General features: G+C 41.8%; 1 protein-coding gene across 1 annotated transcript; it reads right to left on the minus strand.

Moving 5' to 3' along the window:
* Nucleotides 1-363: 363 nt before the first annotated feature.
* On the minus strand, nt 364-27,775 carry LOC130203469 (SH3 and cysteine-rich domain-containing protein 2-like). Its single transcript, XM_056429655.1, has 11 exons — nt 27,435-27,775; nt 12,694-13,048; nt 11,057-11,151; nt 5,940-6,024; nt 5,639-5,751; nt 5,467-5,530; nt 4,759-4,814; nt 4,482-4,570; nt 3,542-3,593; nt 2,405-2,542; nt 364-2,151 (listed from the first exon to the last, which is right to left on the minus strand). Exons 1-11 carry the CDS (start codon nt 27,516-27,518, stop codon nt 2,053-2,055), a joined length of 1,230 nt encoding a protein of 409 aa, XP_056285630.1. The 5' UTR covers nt 27,519-27,775; the 3' UTR covers nt 364-2,052.

The raw sequence follows: 27,775 nt of genomic DNA on the forward strand, positions 1-27,775 counted from the left end.
GAGATGCATACATTGGTAAGTGGGACAATAAATACTGATCTCTTGTAATTTATAACAGAGATTAATGCCCTTAAGTTGGCTCATGGATAGTTGCAAACCTCTTGGTCAGAGCTATTCAGAGCATATATATATATATACATGTACACATATATATACACATATACATATATATATACACACACACATATATACATACATATACATATATACATGCATATATATGTACATATATACATGCATATATATGTACATATACACATACATATGTACATATATATATGTACATATATACGTACATATATATACATACATATATATATATATATACATACATATATATAAATATAGATACAGTATCTTCACAAGGCTATTTACAAATACTGTCAAATCTTTATTTACAGTTATTGCCGCAACAAAAGACAGTTTGTCACTGCCTTTTTGTTTATAATTAGAGCAATACATTAAATGGTGTACGATGATTTTGCCTTTTAGACCTTAAATAACAGAAACGATAACAGTCCCTCGGAGTTACTTCAAAGTAATCACATGCGCTGGGAGAAACGTCAGCCATTCAGAAAGAGTTCAGCACATTTAAGACAGCTGGAGATGTGAACGTGACTTTCGGAGAGACTCCACGTTTGAAAAGCCTTCCTCACTTTTCTAATAAATAACACTGCGATTGATTTTTTTTAATCCATCATCCTGAATGACAGTTTTTCATTGCTGTGCTCCTCCGTGCAAGAAAAGCTTCAGAAAGTTGAGAAATCCCACCAATCCTCAAGTTCCAACAACAAAATCAAATAATATGACGTGCGAATATCACAGGATTTGAAATACAGATTAAAAAAAATGCAATGTAATGGCAGGAAGCAGAGACCAGTTGTTGATTTTAGACAACAATCTGTGTGTGTGGGGGAAGTGTCCATGAAGGGCGTACTGAGGGACGGACGCTCCCAGAGGTGCACGCAAAGCATTTGTCACATCGGAGCTGTGAAGAGCACACACACACGTACAGTCATCTAATCTCTGGAGAGCAGTTTGAAATATAGAAAATCCAGTGTGTGTGTGTGTGTTATGATTTTCATTGGATCTAGATTTAGCATTTTTTAAAATCTTTACATACACACAATGCAATACCTGAATCATTTTCTATTGGGAGCAGGAGTGACACGCATGCAAATCATAAAGCCGCATGACAAAGGCAGACGTGTGCGCGACGCGAGCTGCACAGAAACGGGTCGTCAGATACCCCTCGGTTGAATCTACCACATCTCTTAACCCTCCTGTTACCTTTAGGGTCAATTTGACCCCATTCAATGTTTAACGTCGGTGTTCTTTGGGGTCAATTTGACCCCAGGCTGTTTTTCACTGTGTCAAACATATAAGAAATATCAACTTTTTTTATATATTTAAAGGGCTATTTAGGTAGTCAACAAACAAACATAAAGTACCTCACACTTAAACTTGGAAAACAATATTAATTCTAATAATTTTCCGGAGGTTTTAATTGCTGGGGTCAAATTGACCCCAAGGGTAAAATATGTCAGTAAATATAAAGGTAACAGGAGGGTTAAACATTAAATGGGGTCAAATTGACCCTAAGGTAAGTTGATGAGACGAGCTACAATAAACAGCTACAATCGCTCACAATGTCTTACGTCTTGTTTTCTCACACGAACAGTGAAATGGAGACTCGGACTCCTCCCGTCTTTCGCAGAAGGGACGGCCGATGGGAACGGCTCGTGAGGTAGCCGGACGTCCCGCACACTGTCCTCTTCAACGCGATGCTACATTTCTGTCGCGGGTGCGATTCAAACCGCACAAAGTAAAGTTGTGCTCCGAGAGGAGTAGCTCTGAAGGAGCCGCCGCCGCCTTTCAGTCTTAAAAGCTTCTGCGGGTAAAAAGCTAACGTGTGGCTCGTCGTCCGCTCGAGCCGCAGAGTCACGGCCACTTTTTAGAGGGGTGCGGGTGTCGGGTAAACACTCCCGAGTATACCTCCGTCGTCGTGAACTTATTTTTTTTAACTGAGGGTCAAGGAGAAATGCGCTGCCATCATATTTCTAGCAGATTCTTCGCAGGTACCAAGCCTCTCTTCTTCCCGCTGCTCAGCCGGAGGAAACCGTCAATGTCCTCGTTCTTCCCCACACAGATCTGCAGAGGGAGAGTGGGCGAGGGAGGGAGGGAGGGAGGGGAGAGAGGATCATGGAGCAGGAGGAGGAGCAAGTGACATTAACTAATGTGAGAGAGTTTGTGGACTGAAGTGATAAGTGAGCTGCGTTGGATGCCACGACACGCTGCCCTCTGAAATATCAGCAGTTTTCTGCATGAATTTGCATATATTGGAGGGGAAAAAAAATGCATCCAATGTGTGTGTGTGTGTGAGAGGGGAATATTGTGGGTTCACCTGGGCCTCTTTCACAGTCATCTGGCCTTTGTCTCGGTTGCCGTGGAAACCATCCGTGACCTTCCACACACGCTCACCAGGGCGCACGCGCTGCACAAAATTGGCCGGGAACAATCCCACCTTGTCTCTGCTTTTCCCCTGGAACACACACACACACACACACACATACTTAATTGCTTGTAGTACAAACAATAATGATGCCGACTACTCTTATAATAAGCCACAAATTGACAAACAGGAACTACCATATTTTAATTGTCTGCCTGTCTGACCAACACAGACAGATTCGACGACGGCCTTGGCTGAGCAAACACAATTAGATTATTTGTGTTTTCATTTCTGTTTACTTGGCCAGGGGCCAAATTATGGATACATTTCTTTTATCACAGTAACACATTGGAATTTAAATAAACAATCGCAATTAGCTGAGAAATAGAAATGTCGGTTCTCTAATTAGCCACGTCAGTACCGGACTAAAAAGCATCCGCATCTCGCGGAGCCCTAATCCCTCTTTCCTCTGCAGAGCGGCTGCCAAGCGGGCCGTGTTGCTCGTGTCCTGATGCTGGTTCCTCCACATTAAGCAGAGGCATGTTTACTCTAATAAAGGCAGGAGCGGTGTTTAGGTGTCAGTCTTATAATATTATGGGTTTGCATGGGTGAAAATGACTCAATACTATATTAATAAAGATCATTCATCGAGGTTTACTTTAAAATCTGCTAGTTTACATATATTTGGAGTAGATCCCAGCTGACTGGGCGAAGGCAGGGTAGACCCCGGACAGGTCGCCAGGCTTTTTACAACCACTATATAGTCAATATAAACAGGATTACTCTGCTTATTATTTATGTCTCTGTATTTTTTCCTGGCGACAGACCTGTCTGTCTTTCGGCAGGTGAGGGTTATCATCTTCAGACGCCTCATTAAACATGACTGCAGTCGCTCTTCTTCCTCTCAGCTCTGCTAACACCCACAGCTCAAGCACATCCCCACCTCTTTAGTCCGAGTGTCTCCGATCAACTCGGCTTTGAATGACACAACTTCAACTGATTGTACCCCCGTCTCACTGAAGTCTACGTGTGTCTTCCTGTCATATCCAAAGGTAACGCAGAGACGTGTAGAGATAATATTTAACTCACCTTCCACCAGTCCTCGTTGGAGTCATCTGTGACTTGAACTCTGTCCCCAGGCCTGGAGGAACAGAGTCAAAGAAAGGGTTCGATGCCAAGAATCTTTTAAACACTTATCACCAACATTTGTGGAAAATGTGTTTTCTTGCCGAGTTGACGTTTGTACGCTAAACAGGAAGTGATAGCCAGCAATAACGACTGGAAGCAAGCGGAAACAGCTGGCCTGGCTCTGTCGCTTTTATTTCCTTGTCCTGTACAAAAACTTACATTTTAAGGAAGTTTCATGCTGGAGCAAAAACAAACTATTCTCCCCCTTCTTTCAGTCTTTGATGCTAAACTAAACCAACCGGCGGCTGCCCGTAGCTTCCTGAGTGAACAGGCATGAGAGTGGTGTCCATCTTCTATCCCTCGGCGTAAAAGAGTTTTTTAAATTTTGTTTACATCAAGTTATATTTTCAGTTTGATTCTCACACACAGATCAGAAGATTAGGCGTCTCTCGTCAGGTTGGACTCCAGGTCGTTTTCACGTTTTACGTATTGTACCGTAAATGTCACCGTGTCATCATTTATTTTCCAGAGAAAACGGCACTGTTCTGTGCACGTGACAAAACACCTCGTGCACGATCCTCTTGCACAGACGCATCCTCCAGATTAGTGGTGGGTGTCATGCCACACTCAGCAGTTTCCTGCACCTACTAACATACATAATACTCTTTTTTTTTCATCTCACACACTCGACACAGTGGTTTGTCCTTCTCTACCTCCCCCCTTCCCCCCCCCACCCCCCCTTTTCCAATCTAATCCAAACCCTGCGACCCCCCTACAAGGCTCCTGCTGAGGGGGCAGATGGTGTGTGAATAAAATGTTGGCCAGGTACACACTTCCTCCTCTTTCATCTGATTTCTCTCATGAAGCCAATCAGTGCAGTACGCAACGAAAATGTACTGACTGTAGTTCCAAGTCGTTCTTCTCCTGAGGCAGAAACTTGTAGAGAGCCACATATGTGTGGATGGAGTGGACCTCTACTTTCTTAGGAGTCTAATGAAAAGAGGGAATATGAGAGGAAACAGAGAGCCAAAGAGAAAGAGAGAAGACTGTTATCTGCATGCTTTCTCATGTGAAAGTCTGAAATTGAGTGAAAAGGATGAGGAGCTTGAAGGGTGTTGACAGAGTGCATGTTCAACAAGGAAGGAAAGGCTGAAAGAAGAGGAGTGCTGACTACACACCTTCAGGCTGACCCTGTCTTCGGAATCAGCCTTCTCGCTTTCAGGAGGGGTGAGCACTGGAGAGACAGAGGGGGGGAAAGAAAAGGGAAAGACGACATGTGTGAAAGGAAGGATTGTAAAAAAACAGAGAAAGAGGGGAAAAAGTGCAGGTGCAAAAGAAAGAAAAGGGACGGATACACGGAGAGGTTGTGTTCTCGTAGTAGCAAACAGAACGAAGGCAGAGGTCAAGGTCATTTACTTCTAATACTGTAAAGTGGCAGCAGTACAAACGGAGAGGACTCCTTCCCGGGAAGCCAGCAGGCGGTTAGCTTAGCACACAACCTGGAAACGGGAAAACTGGCCATCTGGCTGTGTGCCAAGGTAGCAAAACCAACCTCTAAAGTTCACTAATTAACACATTATATCTTATTGGTTTAATTGTTTTTGTACAATATATACAGATGTTAATTATAGTCAGGCTAGCTGTAGAAACTGGTTTCCAGTCTTTGTGTTAAGCTAAGCTGACCAGCTGCTACCGGTAGCTTTATACCTAAAGTAGACATGATTTTAGTATCAATCTTCTTATTGACCTTTCAGAAAAAAGGGCAACTAAGCTTATTTCTTAAAATTCCAAACGGTTCCTTTCAAGTCTTTTCAATATTTATATTAAAAGCTGCAAAACAATAAATGATTCAGACACAAAAATTAAAGGGGAAATAATCGACTTACTTCCTGGGATGTGCGCCTCTTCTGCTCTTGGCTGGTTTTCTAGTTTGTCTTGCGGTTTTTCCTCCTGTCGTAAAGAAAGAGTTGCAGCCAGCGATGTCAGCAATATTCTTGGTCCGATTAATGTCAACATGAATTTATATGAACAAATAGGGCTGCGTGCGTGTTTTTATACCTCGTGACAGGGCGACTCTGAGATACTGCTGAAGCTGGAGCGACACCTCTGAGCCAGCGACGTCCCGTAGCGCAGTGCCTCATACACAGGGTCCACAATGCCATTATCTGCCTCTACACACAGAACAACACATGTGCAGTTTTATAGCGGACACTATACTGACACACACACACACACACACAACCCCTATGCACACAGAGGCTACCTAGGACCGAAGGCCACAGACGTGGTGATTAGTCATCCTGAGATTTTATTTGTTTGTCTTGTGAGAAATCCGACAGCCAGTGTTTCCATAACTCACCTTGGGCAGCGGGAGCCTCGATGACCACGCCCAGCGTATCAGTGGCTAACAGAGGGGAGCTGAAGTTTCTCTTGAAGGCTCCTGTCTGACAAGCCGAGAGAGCGAGAGCGAGAGGACAGTGGAAGGAGAAACGTTACTTGAGGCAGAGAACATTGACGACGGACAGATGTAATACGTAGCCGTGAGGTTTTATCTGAGAGGTGCAGTCTGTCAGATGAAAAGGTGCACGTACTAACGGATGTGTCCAATAAATGCTGATATATTTAGCATTTCAGAAATGTGGATTATTGTACTTTTTATGAATGTAATAAAAATCTACAATATAAAAAAAAACCATTAACACGCAGTAGTGGAAAGTAAGGAAGTGCATTTAATGAAATGCTGTACTTTAGTACAAATTCAAGTTTTTCAGATGGCTTATTTTCGTACCCTTTCAAACATTTATCTGATTATAAGAGCTACAAGACCTCTCCGATCTTCAATGCTTTCCCAGCTAACATGTTTAAGTTATTCCGCTATAATATCTGTGCATGTACACCAACATATGATTTACGTACAATAAAAGGTAAGGCATGTAGAAATGTTTTAAATGGTGAGGAAAAGATTTACGGTCAGGGTAAAACGCTCTTCCCTCGTTACCTGACATCTCTCTACTGTTGGCTTTCTAATAAAAAAACCTTCTTCTGTCGATAATACACCGACTATGGATAAGTATCGCAAACAGCAATACAAAAGAATCCACAGCACCCCTTTAATTTGAATCCGCACTTAAATAAATGTCACACCTGGCATTGACGGTAAATCCCTAATGCCGGAAAGTTGCACACGCGATTAGACATCTAAAAATGTTTTGCTCATTTTCTGCGGCGTGGCAGAAAACATAAACCTGAGTGATAATCTAAAAATAAGATACATTTCCTCTCGACACACGTCGGGTAGATGAGCTCATATGATCTATGACTGCAAAGCATACGACTGATGGTGGCAATAATACACGCCCCGTTCATTTTGACACGGAGCTTCTGCAACACGGTTGCGTGGCTAATGAGGCATGTCCAAACCTTTTTCCAATCTGCCTCTGAGTCTTTTCTCTCATGTGGTCTGTCCGTCTTTGTCAAATTTCACACGTGGCGCTGAACAACTTTGATATCGGATAATGTTTCTTTCTTTAGCGAGAAAATATGCTGAGCTACAGCAAACGATTCATCCGTCTAATCCAAGAGATCCAATTACAAAGCCCTGTTTTGACGCCGTGATGAATCCGTTCCGTCTTCTCCAATTAGAAACAGTCGATAAAGATATAATCTCTTTTTATCCGTTTTATAGCAAGTGATAACATGTCTTTAATCTTTGAGTTATTTCCGTCCTGTGGTGCATTCAGAGGTCGAACCGCCTTCATTGTGTAAAAGAAATATGTTTATGCTCGTCTCTGAAAGTCATAGTAAAGGAATGCATGCATCTAAAAAAAGGAAACCAATTAAAAGTACCTTCTGCAAAGTACAAAAGTCATCCAGAAGTGAAACATTGCTTTACGGTTCGGAGGGAGTGTGACGGCTGTTCAGGACTGACAGACGAAAATTGCCCAGAAGCTCTTCTTCGTCACAGAACACAGACTTCACCTCGAGAGTGAAATAGCTGCATGAAACTCTTCGCTGAACCACAACCGATCAGTGTGATTTCTAACAACGTTATTATGCAATCTACCATGTGTGCCCATTTAAAAAGCACACGGTTACTCAGGTAAATATCTGCATACTAGCGCTGAAAAGGATATTTCTTTATCATTTATTCATTGGTTTCTGGAATTATCTGAAAGAGTGAAACATGCAAGTAAGAAAGACGCTAAATAAAGTTGTCATCCTTCTCCTTTTAATCTGTTTGCCACAAAGTGCTTCACAGAAAACAAAGCACAGAAACTAAATAAAAGACTGTTAAATCTGTCTGTTGAATGAGGATATGATATCTCCTCGTCACTGCTCCAGTTTGAAACAAACCGATTTGCTCAAAAGTGGAGGCAGAGGAATCATTTCCTCGGCATCAGCAACCTCGAAACATCCCTTTCAAATGCAATCCAACACTTACTATTACTACGCCCTACGATGACGATCAACATGGCCGTAATGGGGACTGTGGAGCGTGACTGGACAGTTTAAGACATGCAGACCAGCTGAAATCTCACTCTTTGGTCAGATCCACCGAGAGCAAGATTGGACTCTGAAGAAGACTCCCACAAATTCGGGTGAGGATGAATGTGGGTGTAACGTTTTCCCGCAGAAGCAATTATTTTGTGCAGTGCTCAGCAGACTCAGACATTGTTTAAGTTTAATTAACATTGACTAGCAGAATGTTGTCAGGATTCCAAAGTCATTTTCAAACGCTTCAGTTTGGAGATGTTTTAAAGCAATCGGTCATATATGGGTGCACTCAGCAAATGGGTTGAGAGCGAGCCAGAAGAACTGCAGCCATCGATATTCCTTTTTAATTTTGAATTACACTAATCTACACTTCACTCCAGCTTGTGCCTGCTAAATGTTGTGTTTTTATTGTTCATTATGAATGATCAGTGGGGATTCTTTACTCAAAAGTAAAAGTTAAGAAGTCATATAAAACTATTATGTTTTACTACTATACAAAACTATTTTGCATTATGGTACCATACCTTTCATTTATATATATATATATATTAAAATGTGTTTATGATTGACTTTATCACTGCAAACAATCTCCATCTTGCAAAGTAATTATAAATGTGTTCGGGAGTTGTAAAAAACACCAAAGAAAAACAACAGAGATTAACCTGTAACATTCATTTTCAAGAAATAAGTGAGATAATATTTACATGACACAGAAGTTATCCAACCACAGTTGGTCTACAAATACTGAAAAGTGTACTAAGTGTACCAAGTCACCTTCAATGAATGACTTTATTGAGTATTTGCTCTGATGTAATGTGTTTATGTTTAGTCACGCTCACGCTCACATGGCCTGCTCCTCCTCTTTCATAAACTCTCTTCCTCCTGCAGCAACTCCATCACTGCTCCGTCTGTCCTCAGGTCATCCTGAGAGTCCGACTGCATTTCTACTCATTTTAAAATGTCTTCTCCACGCCATTGTTGCTCAAAACATTCTGTTTCCTACATTTCCCTTTAATTAAAATGTATATGATGAAGGTTAACACATAAAATAAAAGAAAAAATACGTGAGCAATTACAGCACTTGAGAGAACAGAGGTAAAACATTCAGGTACAATTTCACCAGCAACCTTTTTGCACACAAAAGCTTTGGATGACGCACTCAAGCATATCGTTTATGATATAGAGGAACCACAACAAGCCGCGTGAGGTTTTTTTTCCCAGCGTTTTTGTGTTGGGAGACATGCCAGATACCCAAATTAACGTATAGAAGCACAAAAAAAGTGGAATTTTCATAATATGTCCCCTTTAAGTTACGTAGGTGCCTAAGAAGGAGCTCCGCACTCCATCAAGCGTCCCTAAAATGCCTAATCGTCGCTTTGATGAGTGTGCAGTGATCGAAAAGGACACCGCGGAAGGCTTGGCGAAAGCTGGCCGTGTCATATCCTCGAGGGATTGTGTGCATTTCCAAACACACTGAATTTCACACTGAATTAGCCAGACCAGCTGGTACAGGGAGATATTGATTTTCTAACACAGTTGAGAGGAAGGAAATGTAGCACCCAGACAAGAGAGAAGAAGATTGGACGGCGCTATGTGAGAAGAGCAGCACATGCAGCAGAAATGACAAAAAGGCCGAGTGAAAAACAACGACGGGACCCGGCCACGGAGACGTTATCGGCGTCGTGCTCCTCGGCTGTTGTTCCTTTATGGCGTTTACAGCTGGGAGATGATCCACCTGCTGCCCTTTCACACAGTTAACAGTGCCTGAGTCCACCTTTGAAAGCTCTGGTCAACCCACATTCCATTTATAACCTCCACATGTTGGTCTCTGCTGGTTGGCTTTATGATCTTCTCACAAGACGAGGGCTTTGAGGCTAAGCATATCACCAGGACTGTATGACAATTATAGCATCCAGATGCTGTTTGATTCTGCTGACACAATGCATTCTGGGTTAGTTACTCGTCTACAGTTATCTCTTGCATTTCCAGCACATTTGACAATTAAATACACAAAATAGAAACATGTAATTAACGATGTATGGAAATGTAAGCCTGGCTCCTGGGAGATAACTGTACCAAATGAGCAAAGCAACAAGGGTACTTTGAATTTAATATCGTTAATGAATACACAGATGAACTGACCCCTGATTAAGGATGTTATGGTGGTGAGAGTTGTCCCTTCAAGGGTGGCATTCCGCCCACTCAGGGACAGGAGAATGAAAGAATACAATTAAACTCCAATACCAAAACCTTCTAATTATGTCTATTTCAAATAAATCAACTAAGGACTTCACAATCATGAGAAGAAGAAAATAACAAGTTCCAAAAATTGAATAATCAGTGAAGTACATGTGATGCATTTGAGGTTAATCAGTATGATGACTACAATTTGATACCATTTCATCAAGACTAATAATAATATAATAGCAATGTGTTATACGCAGGGTTCGACACATTTTGACCAATGGATTTCCAGGACTTTAAACCAAATTTCCATGACCAAACTGAAATCTCGGTATAAACATGAACATTTTTGAAAATTGTGCGTATTGAGAGCGTAGGCCGGTTTATATTTTGAGCGTCTTTCTTTAAAAAAAACGTATTCATTATTTCAAACTCGCCGTAAATGAACATGTGATGATAACAAATTTCCATGACTTTTCCCAAACTTTTATGATTTAGGTTTTTTCCATGACTTTTCCAGGCCTGGAAATGACTAATTTAAAATTCCATGACCGTACGAACCCTGTATACATATTTCCCTTCCGTCTCAATGAGCAGGTAGCAACTTTTGGATGATTGTGGAATAGCGTCTCAGAGATTCCCAGCCCCGTTAACGCCGGGGAGACCCCTCTCTGCGCATCCCGTCGCTGCCAGGTTCACTTGAGGGTTACTCTGTGTTTTACGCGGGCAGTAAAGTGTAACCATCAGCTTCATAGAGGTGCAGAGTGCGTGGGAACAGTCTGTCTGAGGTGTTCTTACCTTGCCAGTACAGGGCTGCTGAGAGAGCTCCGACGAGCACCAGAGGTGGGCCGCCAGCTTACAGGCTTTACAACGCAGCCCCTGCTTGGAGTTTCCTGTAGAGACGAGACAATACACTTCAGCACATCTCAGTTAGACTGAAGACGGATGTCACATTTTATATTATCAGCAAAAAGTTATCACCACTGCAAACCACAACATCAGGTGCGTTGCTGGAGCAATATTGTTGATTATGTGATGCCGCTCAGCATTACCCATGCAGAGTGGTTTTAGTGAGTGAAATGCTGCATTTTCTGCCAGTTTTTCATCAATGGTATTCATAAACCACATTTAGCTTTGTGACTGTTTTCCAGTATTCATGTCGTAGAGTAATTCAATTGTAGGCGCTTCAAACTATTAAAAAGACTCTCCAGTGATGCTTTTTAATTGACTGAATTTTAATTGTTCCAATTTTTTTTTTGTGCAAAAAACTATGCACACCAGATGTTTGCCTCACATGTCGACCCACAACGAAATGATCAGCTGTGACACTCACATGCTTCATGTTCTGCATGCAAATGTTTCTAGTGCACTGGCTGGTATGTTACACAGTAACAGTATGTTACATGTATTTGTTTAACACTTTCCTAAATTCAATAATCTCTCTCATCTAAGCCCTGGGCTGGAATTGTGAAGATCACTTCAGCAAGTAATAAAGCATTTAGAGTTTACAATTATGTCCCCTGTAAACAATTATCAACCCTGAGTTGATCCTGAGCCGCAGCCAGAGGTCTTAACACCAGCTTATTATATACCAAGTTTAAATATGTTTTCTACATCTCCGTTTCATTCGTGTTTGGAGAAAGTAATTAAACAGTAGACGAGTTTCCTGGCAAGACATTAGACCCGTTCAACCGACTTGGTGTTCACGAACGGCTGAAACACGTCAGCTTGCCAATTGTAGGAAAAGGAGATGCGACTCCCCGGGGAGGCATGTCAACAAGATTGGACCACAGAGCTTGTTCACAATAATTTCCATTGGGACAATTTTATGCTTTAGAATTAGACCCACAGACTCAAAGTAACGCTCTTCAATCATTTGAGAAGCAAAAACAAAACCGGTTTAATTATGTTGTGTAAAGAATTGAGCAGAATAATACATATATATATATATATACTTCATTTTGTATTTTACTTGTATACATCTTTATCTTTCATCCCTGTTTTTTATATTTTATATTTTATTCTCGTGTGTTTAGTTTATTGGTGCTGCTACTGTGACGACAAATTTCCCCTTGGGGATTAATAAAGTATATATCTATCTATCTATCTTTCTAGAATTCCCAGTGGACAAAACTTTAGTGAAAACACTTTAAATATCTGCAGGTCCCTTTAAAGCCGACGTTCCCTCAGGCCTTAGCTTATAGCTTTTTCTCATTAGCGAGGAGCACAATAATTAAGCCGGGGACAGTCGTTTGACTAAACTGCGTAAAAAAAAAAATGCTTGCCTACGAAAATATAACCTCGCATTCAGCTAAATCCACCGACCAGCTTACGAGCCTTCTGGTGACTCCGCCTCTCTGGACACAATCACGTCCTCCGTGCCGGTGATGAAAGTAACCAACATTCTCTTGAAATAACCGGCACCACTGACCTACCTTGGATCATGTGTTTGCATCGCTGGCAGCTGGCAGGCCGACGGAAGACGTGCTCTTGGAAGCAGTGGGTCTTGACCGGCTGGGCCTGAGACTTTGGCTTGGTTTTGAAATTCATTGTTTTTGAGGGGCTGATGGCAGGTGAGCGCGATGACAAAGAGGGGTTAGGACTGGTAGACGGGGAGCGCTCGTAGGCCAGGGGGGACTCGGAGATGTGGGGAGGAGAGGGCAGGGGCGGCGGCGCGGTGATGAGGGCAGACAGAGGGCGGAACTCGCCGTTACTGCGCTGGAAGAAGTTGTCCGTGCTCTTGCTGCGCATGACTGACTTGAAGGACAGGGAGCGCTTCAACCGCTGCAACTGGAAGACAAAGGAAACAACAAGAAAACACAAAGTTAAAGAATATGTCAAATTTCAACTGGTTCAAAGATAAATGGGTTTCCACTCAAGGAAATAAGAGCCAACCTCAGACTGAAAGTCTCAAATAATCTATTTTATCAATCAGCTACTCGCTGTGAAGAAATAGATTCCCCATAAACCGATAAACCCATAAACCCAGACCAGTTAAACGTTTTCACATGCAAAATATATGTATGTGTTTCTGAAGTGAGCTTGGCTCAGATCAAGAAAGGTTTGTTTTGATGCACCAACACAATCCTCTAACTTTTAATTTGATTGTCTAGTTCTAATCATGTTATAGATAAATACTTTACCGGGAGCTTTACGGTCTTAAAGTGATTATTGAATACAACTTGAGAACCATGCTTTCTTTCCCATGTGACATGATATACAGCAACGGGTGACATTATTAACCAGGAACCAGAGAGGCGGCTTTTGAAATGCCAGAAAAATAAGTTTACAGCTCGAGGGAATGTGCAGTATTGGAGAAATCTGTTGGCTGGTTCCCTCTGACTGTCCTTGCCATGCCAGGCTCGCTTCTCCATCCATCTTCAAATTGTTCACCTCTTTGACTTAGATCACAAATGTGCCGCACGCGTCAATAGCCCTTAAAATTCACGTTTGATTAGTTTTATTGAGCGGTCGGCGATGCACGGCAAACACGGTGTTCGTCTTGGACTCTGCCGGCCTCGATTCATCGCGTGTTTCCTCTGCCCGGTGCTTTTGGCTACAATAACGTGGAACTGATAATGACAAACAATTACGGGGCCCGAGGAGCGATGGGATCCAATATATGGAAGGAATACCTGCTGTGGACTCATTTATCAAGAGAGTCGCCTGGAGGATGAGGGCATAGGGTGTAATAAGTCCCTGAGACTGAAGAAGAGCACCTCCTCTTCATCCGACACACAGCTCACCCGCTGTCTGTGCGACAACGTTTTATTAAATGATGGATATTTCTCTTGTTCCTCTTGGACAAAAGGTTTCCTCGTTGCCCGGTGCACCTTCAAAGCCATCGCACTCCTTTGCAGAAAGCCTGATCAATGGCATCGAGCACACTCCTCTTTTTCTTCCTGAAGCTACAGATTCACAGATGCCAATTAGTTTGAGTGATGAAAGAGTCCTCTCTGTTGACCCATTAGCGAGTGCCTCTCGTAAATGTGTTCTACAGGGAGCTGAGTCCATGCTTTCCTTAATGGCCTCTTCTTGGCTCGACCGGCGGCCCATTCAGTAATGGATGTTCCTCTGTTAGATGTTTTGCTCGTCTGACTTTGCCAATCTTTTCTTCGGTGAAGGCCAGTCAGCGCTCCAGTTTTAGGGGAACCTAACACTTTGAGGCACGGCAACACATGACTGATAACTAGAACGGGCACTCGGTAGAGCGCATACCTTCGCATATCACAAGATTGGGCATTGAATTATGAACATTTTGGCATTAGTTGCATGCCACTTGGACAAAAATTTATCGTGCTATGGTAAAAAAAAGATTTTGACCTTTCCATGACCTTGACCTTTGACCCGATTGATCCCAAAATCTAATCAAATGGTCCCTGGATAATAACCAATCATCCCACCAAATTCCATGTGATTCAAGAAGATTTGACCTGTTCATGACCTTTGACTTTGACCTTTGACCCGATCGATCCCAAAATCTAATCAACTGGTCCCCGGATAATAAACAATCATCCCACCAAATTGCATGTGATTCGGTTCAATACTTTTTGAGTTCTGCGAAAGATTTTGACCTGTTCATGACCTTTGACCTTGACCTTTGACCCGATCGATCCCAAAATCGAATCAACTGGTCCCCGGATAATAAACAATCATTCCACCAAATTTCATGCGATTCAGTTCAATACTTTGAGTTTTGCGAATAACACGCATACAAATAAATAAATACACGGCGATTAAAACATAACCTTCCCGCATTTTCAATGCGAAGGTAATCAATGGCTATATATACGGCCCGGAGCTTTTACTAAGATTAAGAAAACACAGAGGACTCATCTGAAGATAAAAAGAACAAACGCGTGTTCAACACCAGATGCATTCAAGTAGATTTAGAACGTTGACTAATCATGAAAATTGGACTTGTACCAGTTTAACTTTCATTACAATCAATATCTTAGTCACAAACCTGCAGCACTGAACAAAGGAACACTGAATGAAGAATAAAATGTAAGTGTGTATTTTACACAGTTCATCATTGGATCTGATGCAACGGTTTCTGTATCTACACTAACACATTTATCATGCCCTATAAAAGGTTAATCTAAGATATTCGCCAAAGAAAATAGTCAATGATGCAATATGTTTTAATTGCCACTCTGAGCACCTGCACAGTTTGACATTGACCTTGTTCATGCGTGTACTTTTGGTCTCGGCATCTTTTTAAAAAAAAGTTTTAGTCAGCACCTTTCTTGAATTTAAAGAAAATATTACACTACACAATATAACGTTCTGGATAAATGTGAGCTTCTAACTTTTTCTTTCTGTGACAATGCCCCGATGCACAAGTTGAGGTCCAACTGGCCAAAACAGAGTCATCACATGAAACCCTTCCAACAGCTGAAACATTATCGATGACGCCTTCTTGCCCAACATCACTGATGCCTTTGTGGCTGAAGGGGAGAAAATCCCTGGAGACAGTTTTCCAACTCTTCTCCAATAAGTGGCGTCTGTTAATGTCTTTGGTTTTTAAATGAATTGCTCAACAATCACACACGCCTGTTCTAATGTGCCGGTTCAAGATACTACAGTTGCATGCACCGTGGGCTTAAAGCACAGTCGTGGTTTCACATTCAGGACCAAGGTCAGTTCTTCACAGGTGTTGTCCTACAGCCAGCTCCAAACTGTCAACTCTGGTTTGGGGTACTACATCGTAAACACACAGTAAACTTTAAATTGTTCAGAGAGGAGCTTGGTGGGCTCGTTCTGATTGGTGAAGCCAGGACACGCTTCAGTGTGGTCAAGAGTGTCACGGTGCTATGAGAGTTGACCCAAAAGCACGACTCAGACAGGAGTAACAAAGATGAATGTCTTTGGTTGAAAACAGGCTGGGTCAAAACCGGGCGATCAGTCCAAGAAGCAAACAAGTCCAAAAAGGGGCGGGGCAGAGAATCAGAGGTCAGGGCAGGCAGGTCAGGAATCTACTCTAATAACGCTGGAGAACTTGGCACGAAAACACAAGACAATCTGGCAGAGGACAAGTGGAAGTGAGGGAGCTAAATAGTGAGGGACTAATGAGGGGATGGGCTGCAGGTGAGAAGGGCGTGAGGACCAGGTGAAGGGAATGAGGGACTAACGAGGTGATCAGAGGCAGGTGAGGGGAGTTGGACTGACGAGATGGGAAGCAGGATCTGGAATGACATGATAGTTGGAGACAGGATGAAAACAACTAATAATAAAAGGAAGATGTGGAGCTAAACTGTTACAAAGAGCGTCCAATGCCTGTTAAAGGGATCTGATCATAACATCAGGGTTTAACCTGGGGGTCTTGAACACAACAAGCTTTATATAGAAGTACTAAATAAATCCACATGTCATCCATCACATCTAATTTCAGCCCCGTCTCATTTCCAGGGCGTCAAATACTAACGCTTGGTCACGCCTCTTGGTGTGTGACATTGACATTAACCGTCATAGTTTGAAGCGCTGTGCTACCCAGTGCATTATCGCGTGTCAGTACAAATACTCATACAACAAAAAAACATATTTTAGCTTGCCGAGTTTAATGCATTTTGGCGCTTCAGGGCATCAAACGCACCACTATCTTGATTATCTCCTATTATTGATGGTTACTTGTATTATATGTGGGGCATTGTGTTATAATATATGCTACTACAGCTTCTGGTGTTTTTCCTCTTGCATCCGTAACACGCGCGGCTGAAAACAGAACAGAAATCAAAAGCAAAGCTCTAATGAATGCAAATCTCGACATTTCTCCGCGGCCCTCTTGTATCCCTCTGTAAGGTTTTGAAAAGTCTATTTCTGGATCACAGAACTGGAGACTCATCACCACTGACGGCAATTAGCTCATCACAGTGAAAGTTGCGTGGCGCACGAGAGCAGACTGGTGTTTGAGAGAGAGGAGGAAGCAAAGAGTATTTGTCTGAGTATTTTGAAAAGTGCTATAGAAATGTAATGTATTGTTATTATTATAAAGAATGAAAGAAAAAAAGAGTTACAATTAACACTTAATTCATCATTTATAAAGCGTGATTCCATCGTATATAAAGTGTGGAACAACGCTGAATAAATGACGAGTTAAGTGTTTACGCATGCTTAATGAGTGCTTCATAGCTTGCAGTTGTTATAAAGTGCGACTGAAAAAAAGAACGAGGGCGCTCAAAGAATGCGAAGCGTAAAATAAGTAAAACTGAAGAAAAAAGCTGAGTCAGAGAAAAGAGATGGAGAGAAAATACTCCACCACCACCAGCATCCACCCCTCTCCATCAGACACACGGCACAGTGGGGCGAGAGCAGACATCTCAGCTTTGTTCTTCAGGCGATTTAAAATGAGCACACAGCAAAGGGATGTTTGGTGAAGCTTTCTATAAATAGGCTGTTGTGTGGAATGCTTGGCTTTATTAATGATTAAGCAGTGTGGGGGGGGGGGGGGGGGTGAAAGGCGAAAAAGTCATCCTGCTGCCACTGCAGCTCCATCTACGATGCTTTTCTAAACCGTCTTACACTACAGAGGTGACGCAGGGAGGCGACTGAGGAAAGAAAAAAGAGAAAAATATCCCTAGAAATAGCTCTACTTGTTGAGAAATCATCAGAAATCAGAAATGCTTTGTTTGAGGTTACGTCTTAAAAACACACAGTGCATGCGACTGCATTCTCTCTGAACACAATGGCTTCCATCTTATGACCACGCAATCCTGCTACGGTGCGTGGTATCGGACTATCCATGTTGTATTGGAGGACTGTCATTACACTTTTCTTTACAGAAATAACAATAAAAAGATAAAACAATAACAATCCTGTCACTTAATATCTGCCAACAGTTTCCGCTGCCAAAGAGTGGGCGCATGTCCTCTGGCGGTCTGATGTAGACGCGGTATCAGTCCATTGTGCAGATACATACGACTCAATTAAAATACATATGAGCAATATATATATATATATACATACACACATATATATATACACATATATTAGGGATGCACCGATCTGATCGGCGCCGATCCATATCGGCCGATATTCCCATTATCGGTTTTGATCGGCGTTCTCAAAACGGCCGATCAGATGACGTAACATCTGCGAGAAAAACTATCAGTCGTTTCAATAGCGGCGCAACGGAAACGATGCGCCCGGCGAGGGCCGCAGAGTGAGAGGTCAGAGGGGATCCTCACGCACCGAGCGGCGTCCCCGTCCCCCGAGTTGAATCTCTGAGTCGACTCAGCCGACTCTCACATGTCTGAGCCCCTATGTTGACGGTAAACGCATTCGATCAGGAGCGCGCGAGGGTTTTGATAACGTTAGCGGAAGGATTTAAGTAAAACATCCGGTTTTGCAAAGTTAGCGGAAAGAACCACGTGAAACAACATCAGTTTATCAAAATAAGATGTCGACAAATCAAACACTAGCATATAAAAGTAAACAATGAACTGATTTGGTATCTTTATAGATCGTTTCTGAGATTTAGCTTAAAATATGCTAATATTAAAACATTTTTTCTGGACCAAGGAAGAGTTTATAAAAATAAGTCAGACTTTTGTATGTTAAAAAAAGTCTTGTAAATAGATTTCCCCAAGAGTTCAAGGAAATGAATAATGCAGATGTGTTCCATACATATCTGAAATCCCCTACAATAGCAATCAAACAATTTTAATGTATCAATTAGGACATTTTTCAAAGTAAAAGTCCTAAATGTTTAAAGAAATCTGTAATTTCTTTAATGTTTGAGTTGCTTTATATATGTATTTCCTCATAGTCCGAGGCAATAATGCTACACAATAAATAGAATGCTTCAATCAACACCGTGATCGGTGATCGGTATTATCGGATCGGCAGATACTGATTTCAGTGATCGGTGATCGGCACCAACAAACCTGATCGGTGCATCTCTAACATATATACAGGACTGTCTCAGAAAATTAGAATATTGTGATAAAGTTCTTTATTTTCTGTAATGCAATTAAAAAAACAAAAATGTCATGTATTCTGGATTCATTACAAATCAACTGAAATATTGCAAGCCTTTTATTCTTTTAATATTTAATAATTTTTTAATTGCATTACAGAAAATAAAGAACTTTATCACAATATTCTAATTTTCTGAGACAGTCCTGTATATACACATACACATATATACACACACACATATATACATATATAATATAAGCCTGGTTTGAGTAAGAATGCTTGCTTTAGCTCTGTTCTGACACCCCTGACGTCCATGAGCAGAGCCAAAGCTTCCATTGAGCCTTAATATGCACAACCAGTTTACTGCATTGAGAGCTGTAACAGTCTATTAATTCATGAACAAATAATACATTGAAATACATTGTATGCTCCAGAATAATTCCTCTTATTCCTACAATATTAGCGTAACACATACAGTGTTTTGTGCATGTTATTCCAACATATTTTACAAAATGTTTGGTGTATTAGGACCTTGCTGAGCAGTGACGATGACAGTATAGGAATATCAGCTGATGAAGCCGTTTACACCCGTCTGTGTAATAAAAGTACTTCTTCAAACAGTATCTGCAGTTGGAAGATGGCAAATGACTCCCTAATGTCTGCCAACTCTTGCACATAACATGCCCACTGCAGTGATTTTCACAGGACATCTCTAGCTGCTCACGATATAAAAATATATTTCCGTACAATTAATATTGGCGTTCTTCCCGCAGTGACCTGAGTTTTAAATTAAAGTGGACCTCATTAGGCATTGTCCAGGCTGCAGAACTGCGGAGCTGTGCAGAACTGACAAAACAGATCTTTCCTCCATCATTGGCGATTACGGATGTATTTACTTTGGAGGATTCACATCAGACAAAAAAAACATGTGTATGAGAGGTGAAGTCAAGTATTTAAAAAAATCACATTCAGATGTAATGACGTTAATTTCGGAGAACACTTTTGAAATGCTTGGGAGGTGGATCCGATCCGACATATGGCTCATTTGATATCCACTGCATTACTTTCCAAATGACTCGAGTCACATAAAAACGTTATCACTCAAGAGAATATAAACTGAGGCGATGACAAACTCACAGACGGGAGGACAAGCTAAAATAAGGCCTTTTATTTTGATCATTTTCCAGATGGAAAAGGGAACCTAAAATTAACCATCTGAGGTGTCTCTGTGATCCATTCCACAGCTGATCTACGACTACACTATCTTAGGTAAAAGGAAAAGATGTGAATCGAGGTCAACTCTTCTCTCATTGGCTCGTTCGCAGCTCTTTGTGCGGCTCCGACGTGCCGAGCCAGAGTTCGGGGGGCTGTTTCCTCGCGATGCACGAGCATCTCGCTTGCAAAGACTTTTCCAGCTCACAAGCTGCTCTCTCCAATCTGGCATTTTTCCAAAGGCTTTGAAAACAGCAGTTATTAAGCCTCTACTAAAGAAATGTAACCTAGACGCTACTGTACTTAGCAACTACAGACCTATATCAAATCTACCCTTTATAAGTAAAATAATAGAAAAGGTCGTCTATCAGCAACTTAGCAACTTTTTAACCTCAAATGGTATCTTAGACAAATACCAATCCGGATTTCGACCCCATCACAGCACTGAAACTGCTCTCACTAAGGTTCTAAATGATATTCGCATAAACACTGATTCTGGCAAAATTTCTATCCTAGTGTTATTGGATCTTAGCGCTGCATTTGATACTGTCGACCATTCAATACTTCTAGACAGACTAAAAAACTGGGTTGGACTCTCTGGTACGGTCCTAGACTGGTTTAAGTCCTACCTACAAGACAGGGACTATTTTGTCTCCATTGGCAACTATGTATCTGAGCGGACTAACATGACGTGTGGAGTTCCACAAGGTTCAATCCTTGGGCCTCTTCTATTCAACCTCTACATGCTCCCCTTAGGCAGAATTATGCAAAATAACAAAATCGCTTACCATAATTATGCGGACGACACTCAACTATACATAGCTCTCTCACCAAGTGACTATGCTCCCATAGACTTACTGCGTCAGTGCACAGACCAAATCAATGATTGGATGTGCCAAAATTTCCTCCAACTAAATGAAAATAAAACCGAGATAATTGTGTTTGGTGCTAAAGAAGAAAGGCTGAAAGTTTGTGCTCATCTGGACTCCCTTTCTTTAAAGTCGAAAAATCAAGTCAAAAATTTAGGTGTTATAATTGATTCGGATCTGAATTTTAATACCCACATCAAATCAATAACAAAATCAGCCTATTACCATCTAAAAATATAGCAAGAATTAGAGGATTTATGTCCAAACAAGATTTAGAAAAACTAATTCACGCCTTCATCTTCAGTAGGTTAGACTATTGTAATAGTCTTTTTCAGGTCTCCCAAAAAGCACTTCGACAGCTACAACTTATTCAGAATGCGCTGCCAGAGTCCTAACAAAGACTAAGAAAGTTGAACACATTACACCCATTCTCAGGTCTCTGCATTGGCTACCAGTACGTCAGAGAATCGACTTCAAAATACTGCTGCTCGTTTATAAATCTCTAAATGGTGTAGGTCCAAAATATATCTCTGACTTGCTTCCACCTTATGAACCCTCTAGGCCTCTTAGGTCATCTGGGGCCGGTCTGCTAACTGTTCCCAGGGTTAAAACAAAATATGGTGAAGCAGCATTCAGTTATTATGCCACACACAGTTGGAACAAACTTCCGGAAGAGCTTAGATCTGCACCAACTCTTACTACTTTCAAAAACAGGCTAAAGACGTTTATGTTCTCCATTGCCTTAAATTGAATCTTGTATTAATCCTGAAATAATAAGACAACGACAGAAGGAATGATTCTTTGCACTTAGATTTTTATCTTTATTTTTTCTTTTATTAATCTTCTTTTATGCTTTTATGCCTTTTTAAATTGTTTCTTTGATGCACTTTGTATTCCTCTTTTTTTATTTCTTATTCTTGATCTATTTTTTGTAAAGCACTTTGAATTGCATTCATGTATGAAATGTGCTATATAAATAAACTTGCCTTGCCTTGCCTTGCCTTCCCGAGCGGGCGGCAAAGGGAGCTTTCATTTCCTCATGCGGCCGTTTAAAGGGCTTAAACTGCACACGGAGCTTTTGCAGTTCGCATTCGTTGACCGCCACACACTAAGGCTCTTCGATTTGAACACCGTGGTTAAGGGACAGTGCTCTTTGGGTTATTCAGAACAATTTGGTTACCCTTAGATTACTCGCGAGGACTTAACACGGATTAAAAAAGGAAACGATTGGTTTCAGATGTCGGTTTTTAATTGAAGCTGCCTTCTCAGCCCTACAACTGCTACCACACAGCAAGAGGATATCATCCTGTTCTGCAATATTAATTTACATATATATCAGGACAAGATCCTTATATTCAAATTTAAAGCACAACTTTTGCAATTGATTTCTACATTCAGAAATCTTTATTTCCGATGGATGAGGGACAGATGTAAAAGGGATAGATAATTAAAATGGCAAACCAGTAAGTTAGGCTATTTCTTTTAACTTGAATAATTCCATGCTATTTCAAGCCAGTAACTTACTTGTCGTACGCTCTTGTGAATTGATAATTAAGTGACTTCATAGTTGCTAAGCAACACAAGCTCTTCAATTATTATTTGCTTATGTATTAAATATTCAAGAAGTCTTGCAGCTACATTTGTGCTTTTCATCGCTTTTCGAAAGGCGAGTCGGCCATTTGGAGCTGGAGATCAGAACTTCCGGGTTTCAGGGCACAAAAGTAAACACGGAAGTCCACTGACCCTAAAGCACCAACCTAAGGTCATCTCGAGACAAAAGGACAAGATAAAGAACATATTTAATCCCAAATAACTCGGCTCTAAACCTGACACTGCACATAGGATTCTGCTGGATCAGCAGAATTTTAGAACTCAATCGAGGAGAGTAATTCAATGATTTCATTGTCATTTCAAACAGTCCTGGGTCAACACTGGATCCACGAGCACAACGTTGGAGAAGTTGCTTTGCATTCATTCAAAGCGACAGCATTGAAGTCCTGTTTGTGTGTTTTCGGTCTTTCTGGACATCCAGCTCTCCTTCATGGAGTCTGTCTCTCTGTAACCGTTCATCTGTTTTCTGTGCAGACGATGGTTTCTTTCAAAGGTCGGCGGCACAAGTCGATCATTGCGGTCGGAGAAACACACGTATCGCGATCCGTCAGAAGTGAGTGACGTGTCCTCCTGCCAACGGCGAGACGGAGGAAACAAACACGAGGAGGCCGAATACGTTTTGATCAAATACGTCATCGACAAAGAAAAATCCTCCGAGTGGCGCGGACGCAAAGCTCATTAAAGACGTTTAGATGCCTTCTGACGCAGGACCTCTGAAGTTCAATTAAATGTCTCCAGTCAAAACTTGTCAAAAACTAATTAAATAAAACAATATCATTCTCACGCATCATTCTTCACACGCTTGTGTCTGATGATGCGTTTCATAAACTGAGGGAATAACTAATTGAAATTTGATTGTTTTCATGTTTGCACACGAAAAATATTTTGTTTTACTGCATTTAATTTGGCCTTCTTTTCTCTTTTACAGTTTCTTATCTCCACCTCCCGGCTTTCCTCCTCACACGTGTACTTCACCCTTCTCCTCTTTCTCGACATTATTCTAATTCCTCCTCCTCAGGCTGGCTAACCTATTGTTAAACGACCTTTATCCTCTCAAGCACAGTTAATAGAACAGAGAGAGGAAAATACATCCTCAAAATGGGGAGGAAAAGGGTCTGATCAGAAAGTTAGTGAGAAGAACAGCAGGAGGAGCTCTAATAAAGTGTGAAGGGGAGTCAGAGAGAAACAGTTGCAATAATTTGATCTCATAAAAACATATTTTGGCTGAAAAGGCGACAGGCTTTGTGAGGGCCCTGTGGACCACCGTGCATATCTTTGCATATCTCTCATTTCCTCCACTAATAAATATAGAGTTTAAAGAAAAATAGGTCCACATTTTGGGAAATATTAGTTTTCATGATCAGAAGATCAGAAAATGGATATCACTATAATGTCAGTAAGGTAAATATGACGCAACAGTCGGTTAGCTTAGCTTAGCATAAAGACTGGCAACGGGGGGAAATGACTAGCATGACTGTCCAAAGATAACAGCATCTGCTTCCTATCGCCTCCAAAGCTCAAGAACACATGACATGTTCTTTGTTTCATGACGAGTTGCCTTTCAATGGGTCATGTGGGTTCTTACACATTTTGACCAATGGGTTTCCAGGACTTTTCCAGGACTTTAAACCAAATTTCCATGACCAAACTGAAATCTCAGTATAAGCATGAACAATGTAAAAAAAAATTGCGAATCAAGAGCGTACGCCGGCTTATATTTTGAGCGTCTTTCTTTAAAAAAAACATATTCATCATTTCAAACTCGGCGTAAATGAACATGTGATAACACATTTCCATGACTTTTCCAAAACGTTTTTGATTTAAGTTTTTTCCAGGACTTTTCCAGGCCTGGAAATGACCATTTTAAAAATTCCATGACTTTTCCAGGTTTTCCGTGACCGTACGAACCCTGTACATGTTACCTTGGATTCTTGAGGAAACATTGGTTTTCCCGGCATGCCTCTATGGCGAATGAAGAATGAACAATGATGAGAAGACAGCGAAGGTCAAAACATCCGTTTGAAAACAGTGCGATCCAAGTCGCACTGATGCAGTCGTCTGCCCACGACTTCCCAAACGCATGCATCGTTGCCAGAACCTCACGACTCAAACACATACACAGTTGTGTGAGAGTTTGTAAACGGATGTCTCGATGACATTTGGCTGTTGTTGTTAAACGCAGCCTCCATTTACAGAGTTTTCTCTATTCTTTGATGTGGAAGTTCACCGCGGAGGAAATTATTCAACGCAACGCGGAGCGAGTCACTGATATCCAAATGATCGTTTTGTGGCTGATGTATTACTTTCTCCGTTGCTTTGTCTTTCCAAACACGTCACCTACTTTATTGTACTTACTGTATGCAAAACAATAGAATGGCATGCTCTCTGAGTGATTAGAGAGGAATAATCACAACAGTATAGCCATCACCTTTCCCATAGGGGCAGGAGAGGGAATAACTATTCATTCTCTGTAACAGCATCTATTCGAAGCACTCCAGAAAGCCGGTATAGCACACTTATCACTGCAATAAACACTCTGGGAGGCGAGGGACGACGCAGAGGCAGAGAGGGAACGGAGAGTGAGAGGTGAAGTAGAGATGATGAAGAGAAGACTGCAGAGAGAGGCGGGAAGAAGAACTGAGAAAGACAGGCATGGATGCAAGAGAGGTAAAAAAACAGTGTTGAAATAGTTGTGAAATGCAGAATTGAGAGGGCCGGAAAGAAACAAGTGACGAGATAGGTAAAGATCCCCTCGAGCAGACTACTATAAGAGACCCCGCAGTAACACATTCAATCTTTTTTTTGTCCTCCTCGTTCTTCTTCGGGGGGGATGTGGAGCGGCGGTGGCTGCCAGCAGGGACTTGGCAAACACAGAGCGACACGGCTGACGCAGCTCGGAGGATCGCTTCCTTTCCTTTCCGTTTTGTCCAGTCGACCGTTTATGTGAATTATGACCCCGCCCCCAGCGAGACACAGCAAACATCTGCCAGCTGATTGGCTTGTAAATCCAACGCAGCAAACCTCAACGCCCACCATCCGGTGTGTTTGTCGCTAGTCAAATAGAAAAAGCAAGAGGCCCCTCCAGCCGGGTGCGTTTCAGGTCCCTGGTGTGACGAACCAACAGAAGCCGACCTTAATGTGAGTCGTTGTGGCGATTGTTGTCGTAATAAAGGGATGATCTTGCTCATTTGACGGTGTTAAACAATACATGTGATGCAGGAGATTAAGGTCAGAAAGTGAGAAGTTCAGCCCCTCTTTTTGTCAAGGAAGATCAAACAATAAATCCATCTTTTTTTTAAAAAGGAATACTGAAGATTAGATTTATAGAGGATATTGTACTCTTCCGGAGTACCGACCAATAAGAAGACTGCCCTAGGGGCCAAGAGCTTTGGGAAAGCTGCTTCCTGGTTTGTGCTAATTCAATTGAAAATATAGATGTAACATGCACACCTCATACCATGATAAAGGGTTTCAGGTGGGTCATGCTTTACTTCCTAATCTTGGGTCATCTTCTTGAGGATAGTCAACATCTAGTTTTAAAGCATCTGGCATCAGTCTCATTGACATTGGAAAGCTCTTTTGCAAAAGGGCCACAACATCAGCATAAAAGGGTCGCAAATACAAACAGAAAGAACAATAAAGGTAAATGTACAAAAACAAGACTAAAAGTAAGCTGAAACCATGAGTAACATGGAGTTATTTACCCAAAAAGATCAATGTTTCCCAAATGATGCCACATATTTCAGATTCATATGGCGAGTGCAGAACACATGGAGACTTTCTCATCTCTGACCATACATCAGCAGCAGGTATATGGCTCGGGATCCGGGATGATGAGTGAACGACGAACTCAAGATGGTTATGAATTGCCTACTCCTGCAGATAATCTGGTGGAGGATTGTATTCCACGGGGGGCCGCACAGGAAACGACGTATAGGTCACAGAGAATGTGAAGTCGGGACCAGCAGACCTACAGCAGGTTAATCGGTCAATGCCTCCAGCATGTTTGGCCTCCTGGTAGCTGTGATGGTGCCATGTTTTTTTTTGCAAAAGACAAGATGATAGGCCACCCCAAAAGGTAAAGGCTGATAACGCGTCAGTATAGATGCACTATCTCCATTACTGCATGTAAACAACATGATGCATCACTTCCTTTATATTCATCTGAAGCCCAACAGCAACATCATCTCCAAGCATCTCGTTCTCTTTAACTGAATAACAGTTTTAATCTGTGTTCATCACATCATCACGTTTCTTGAACTGTAGAGCTTCATATGTGCATGTATTCATGCATTACACACACACGCACGCATGCACGGTAACCTATGACCTCTGCTAACTCTGAGGTCAGGTATATTACAATAATTAAAGCGGCTGTTACAGCGGCTTAAGGGTTGTTATGCAACCACTACAGAATTAGCCTCGTAAAACAAAAACCACCGTCGTCATAATTGCAATACAAATCCTGTAAACGTTTAGACAGAGCCGGGACTCTCGAGACAAACGTGTGTTTTTTAAGCCTTTGCACACAAACTACACAATTGATTACCCAGGTGCGTCGTTACCTTCGACTCGGGCTGGCTGGGCACGGTGGCGTGCGGTCGGCGAAGGTGTTGCGGTTCGTTCTCCTTTTCGCTGATCTCCGTCATATCGGTTGAACGAAAGCTCCTTAAACAGCAACACCGAACCAAACGTGTCGGTCCACGGCGGCAGAGGAATGGAGGGGACTACGCACGCAGAGGTTTAAGCATCGCTCCGGTCCAGAGAGGGAGAGTTTTAACTGTCAAGTCATCGGAATGATACGGAGTCCAGACGAAAAGGTGCTTATTTCCCGTGGAAGACTCGACATTTTTGCAGAAATGACCGATGGAGACGTGATTAAATATCCGGTAGGTTTGTCCACTTC

Source organism: Pseudoliparis swirei, chromosome 13 (genome assembly GCF_029220125.1).
Source record: "Pseudoliparis swirei isolate HS2019 ecotype Mariana Trench chromosome 13, NWPU_hadal_v1, whole genome shotgun sequence".
NCBI lineage: Eukaryota > Metazoa > Chordata > Actinopteri > Perciformes > Liparidae > Pseudoliparis > Pseudoliparis swirei.

Coding starts and splice junctions, on each gene's coding strand:
- LOC130203469 (XM_056429655.1), bottom strand. CDS start 27,518: ATGACGGAGATCAGCGAAAAGGAGAACGAACCGCAACACCTTCGCCGA. Junction 6,025..11,056: donor AGCAGCCCTGTACTGGCAAG/GTAAGAACACCT, acceptor TCGGCTTGTCAG/ACAGGAGCCTTCAAGAGAAA. Junction 4,815..5,466: donor AGAGGCGCACATCCCAGGAA/GTAAGTCGATTA, acceptor CTGTCTCTCCAG/TGCTCACCCCTCCTGAAAGC.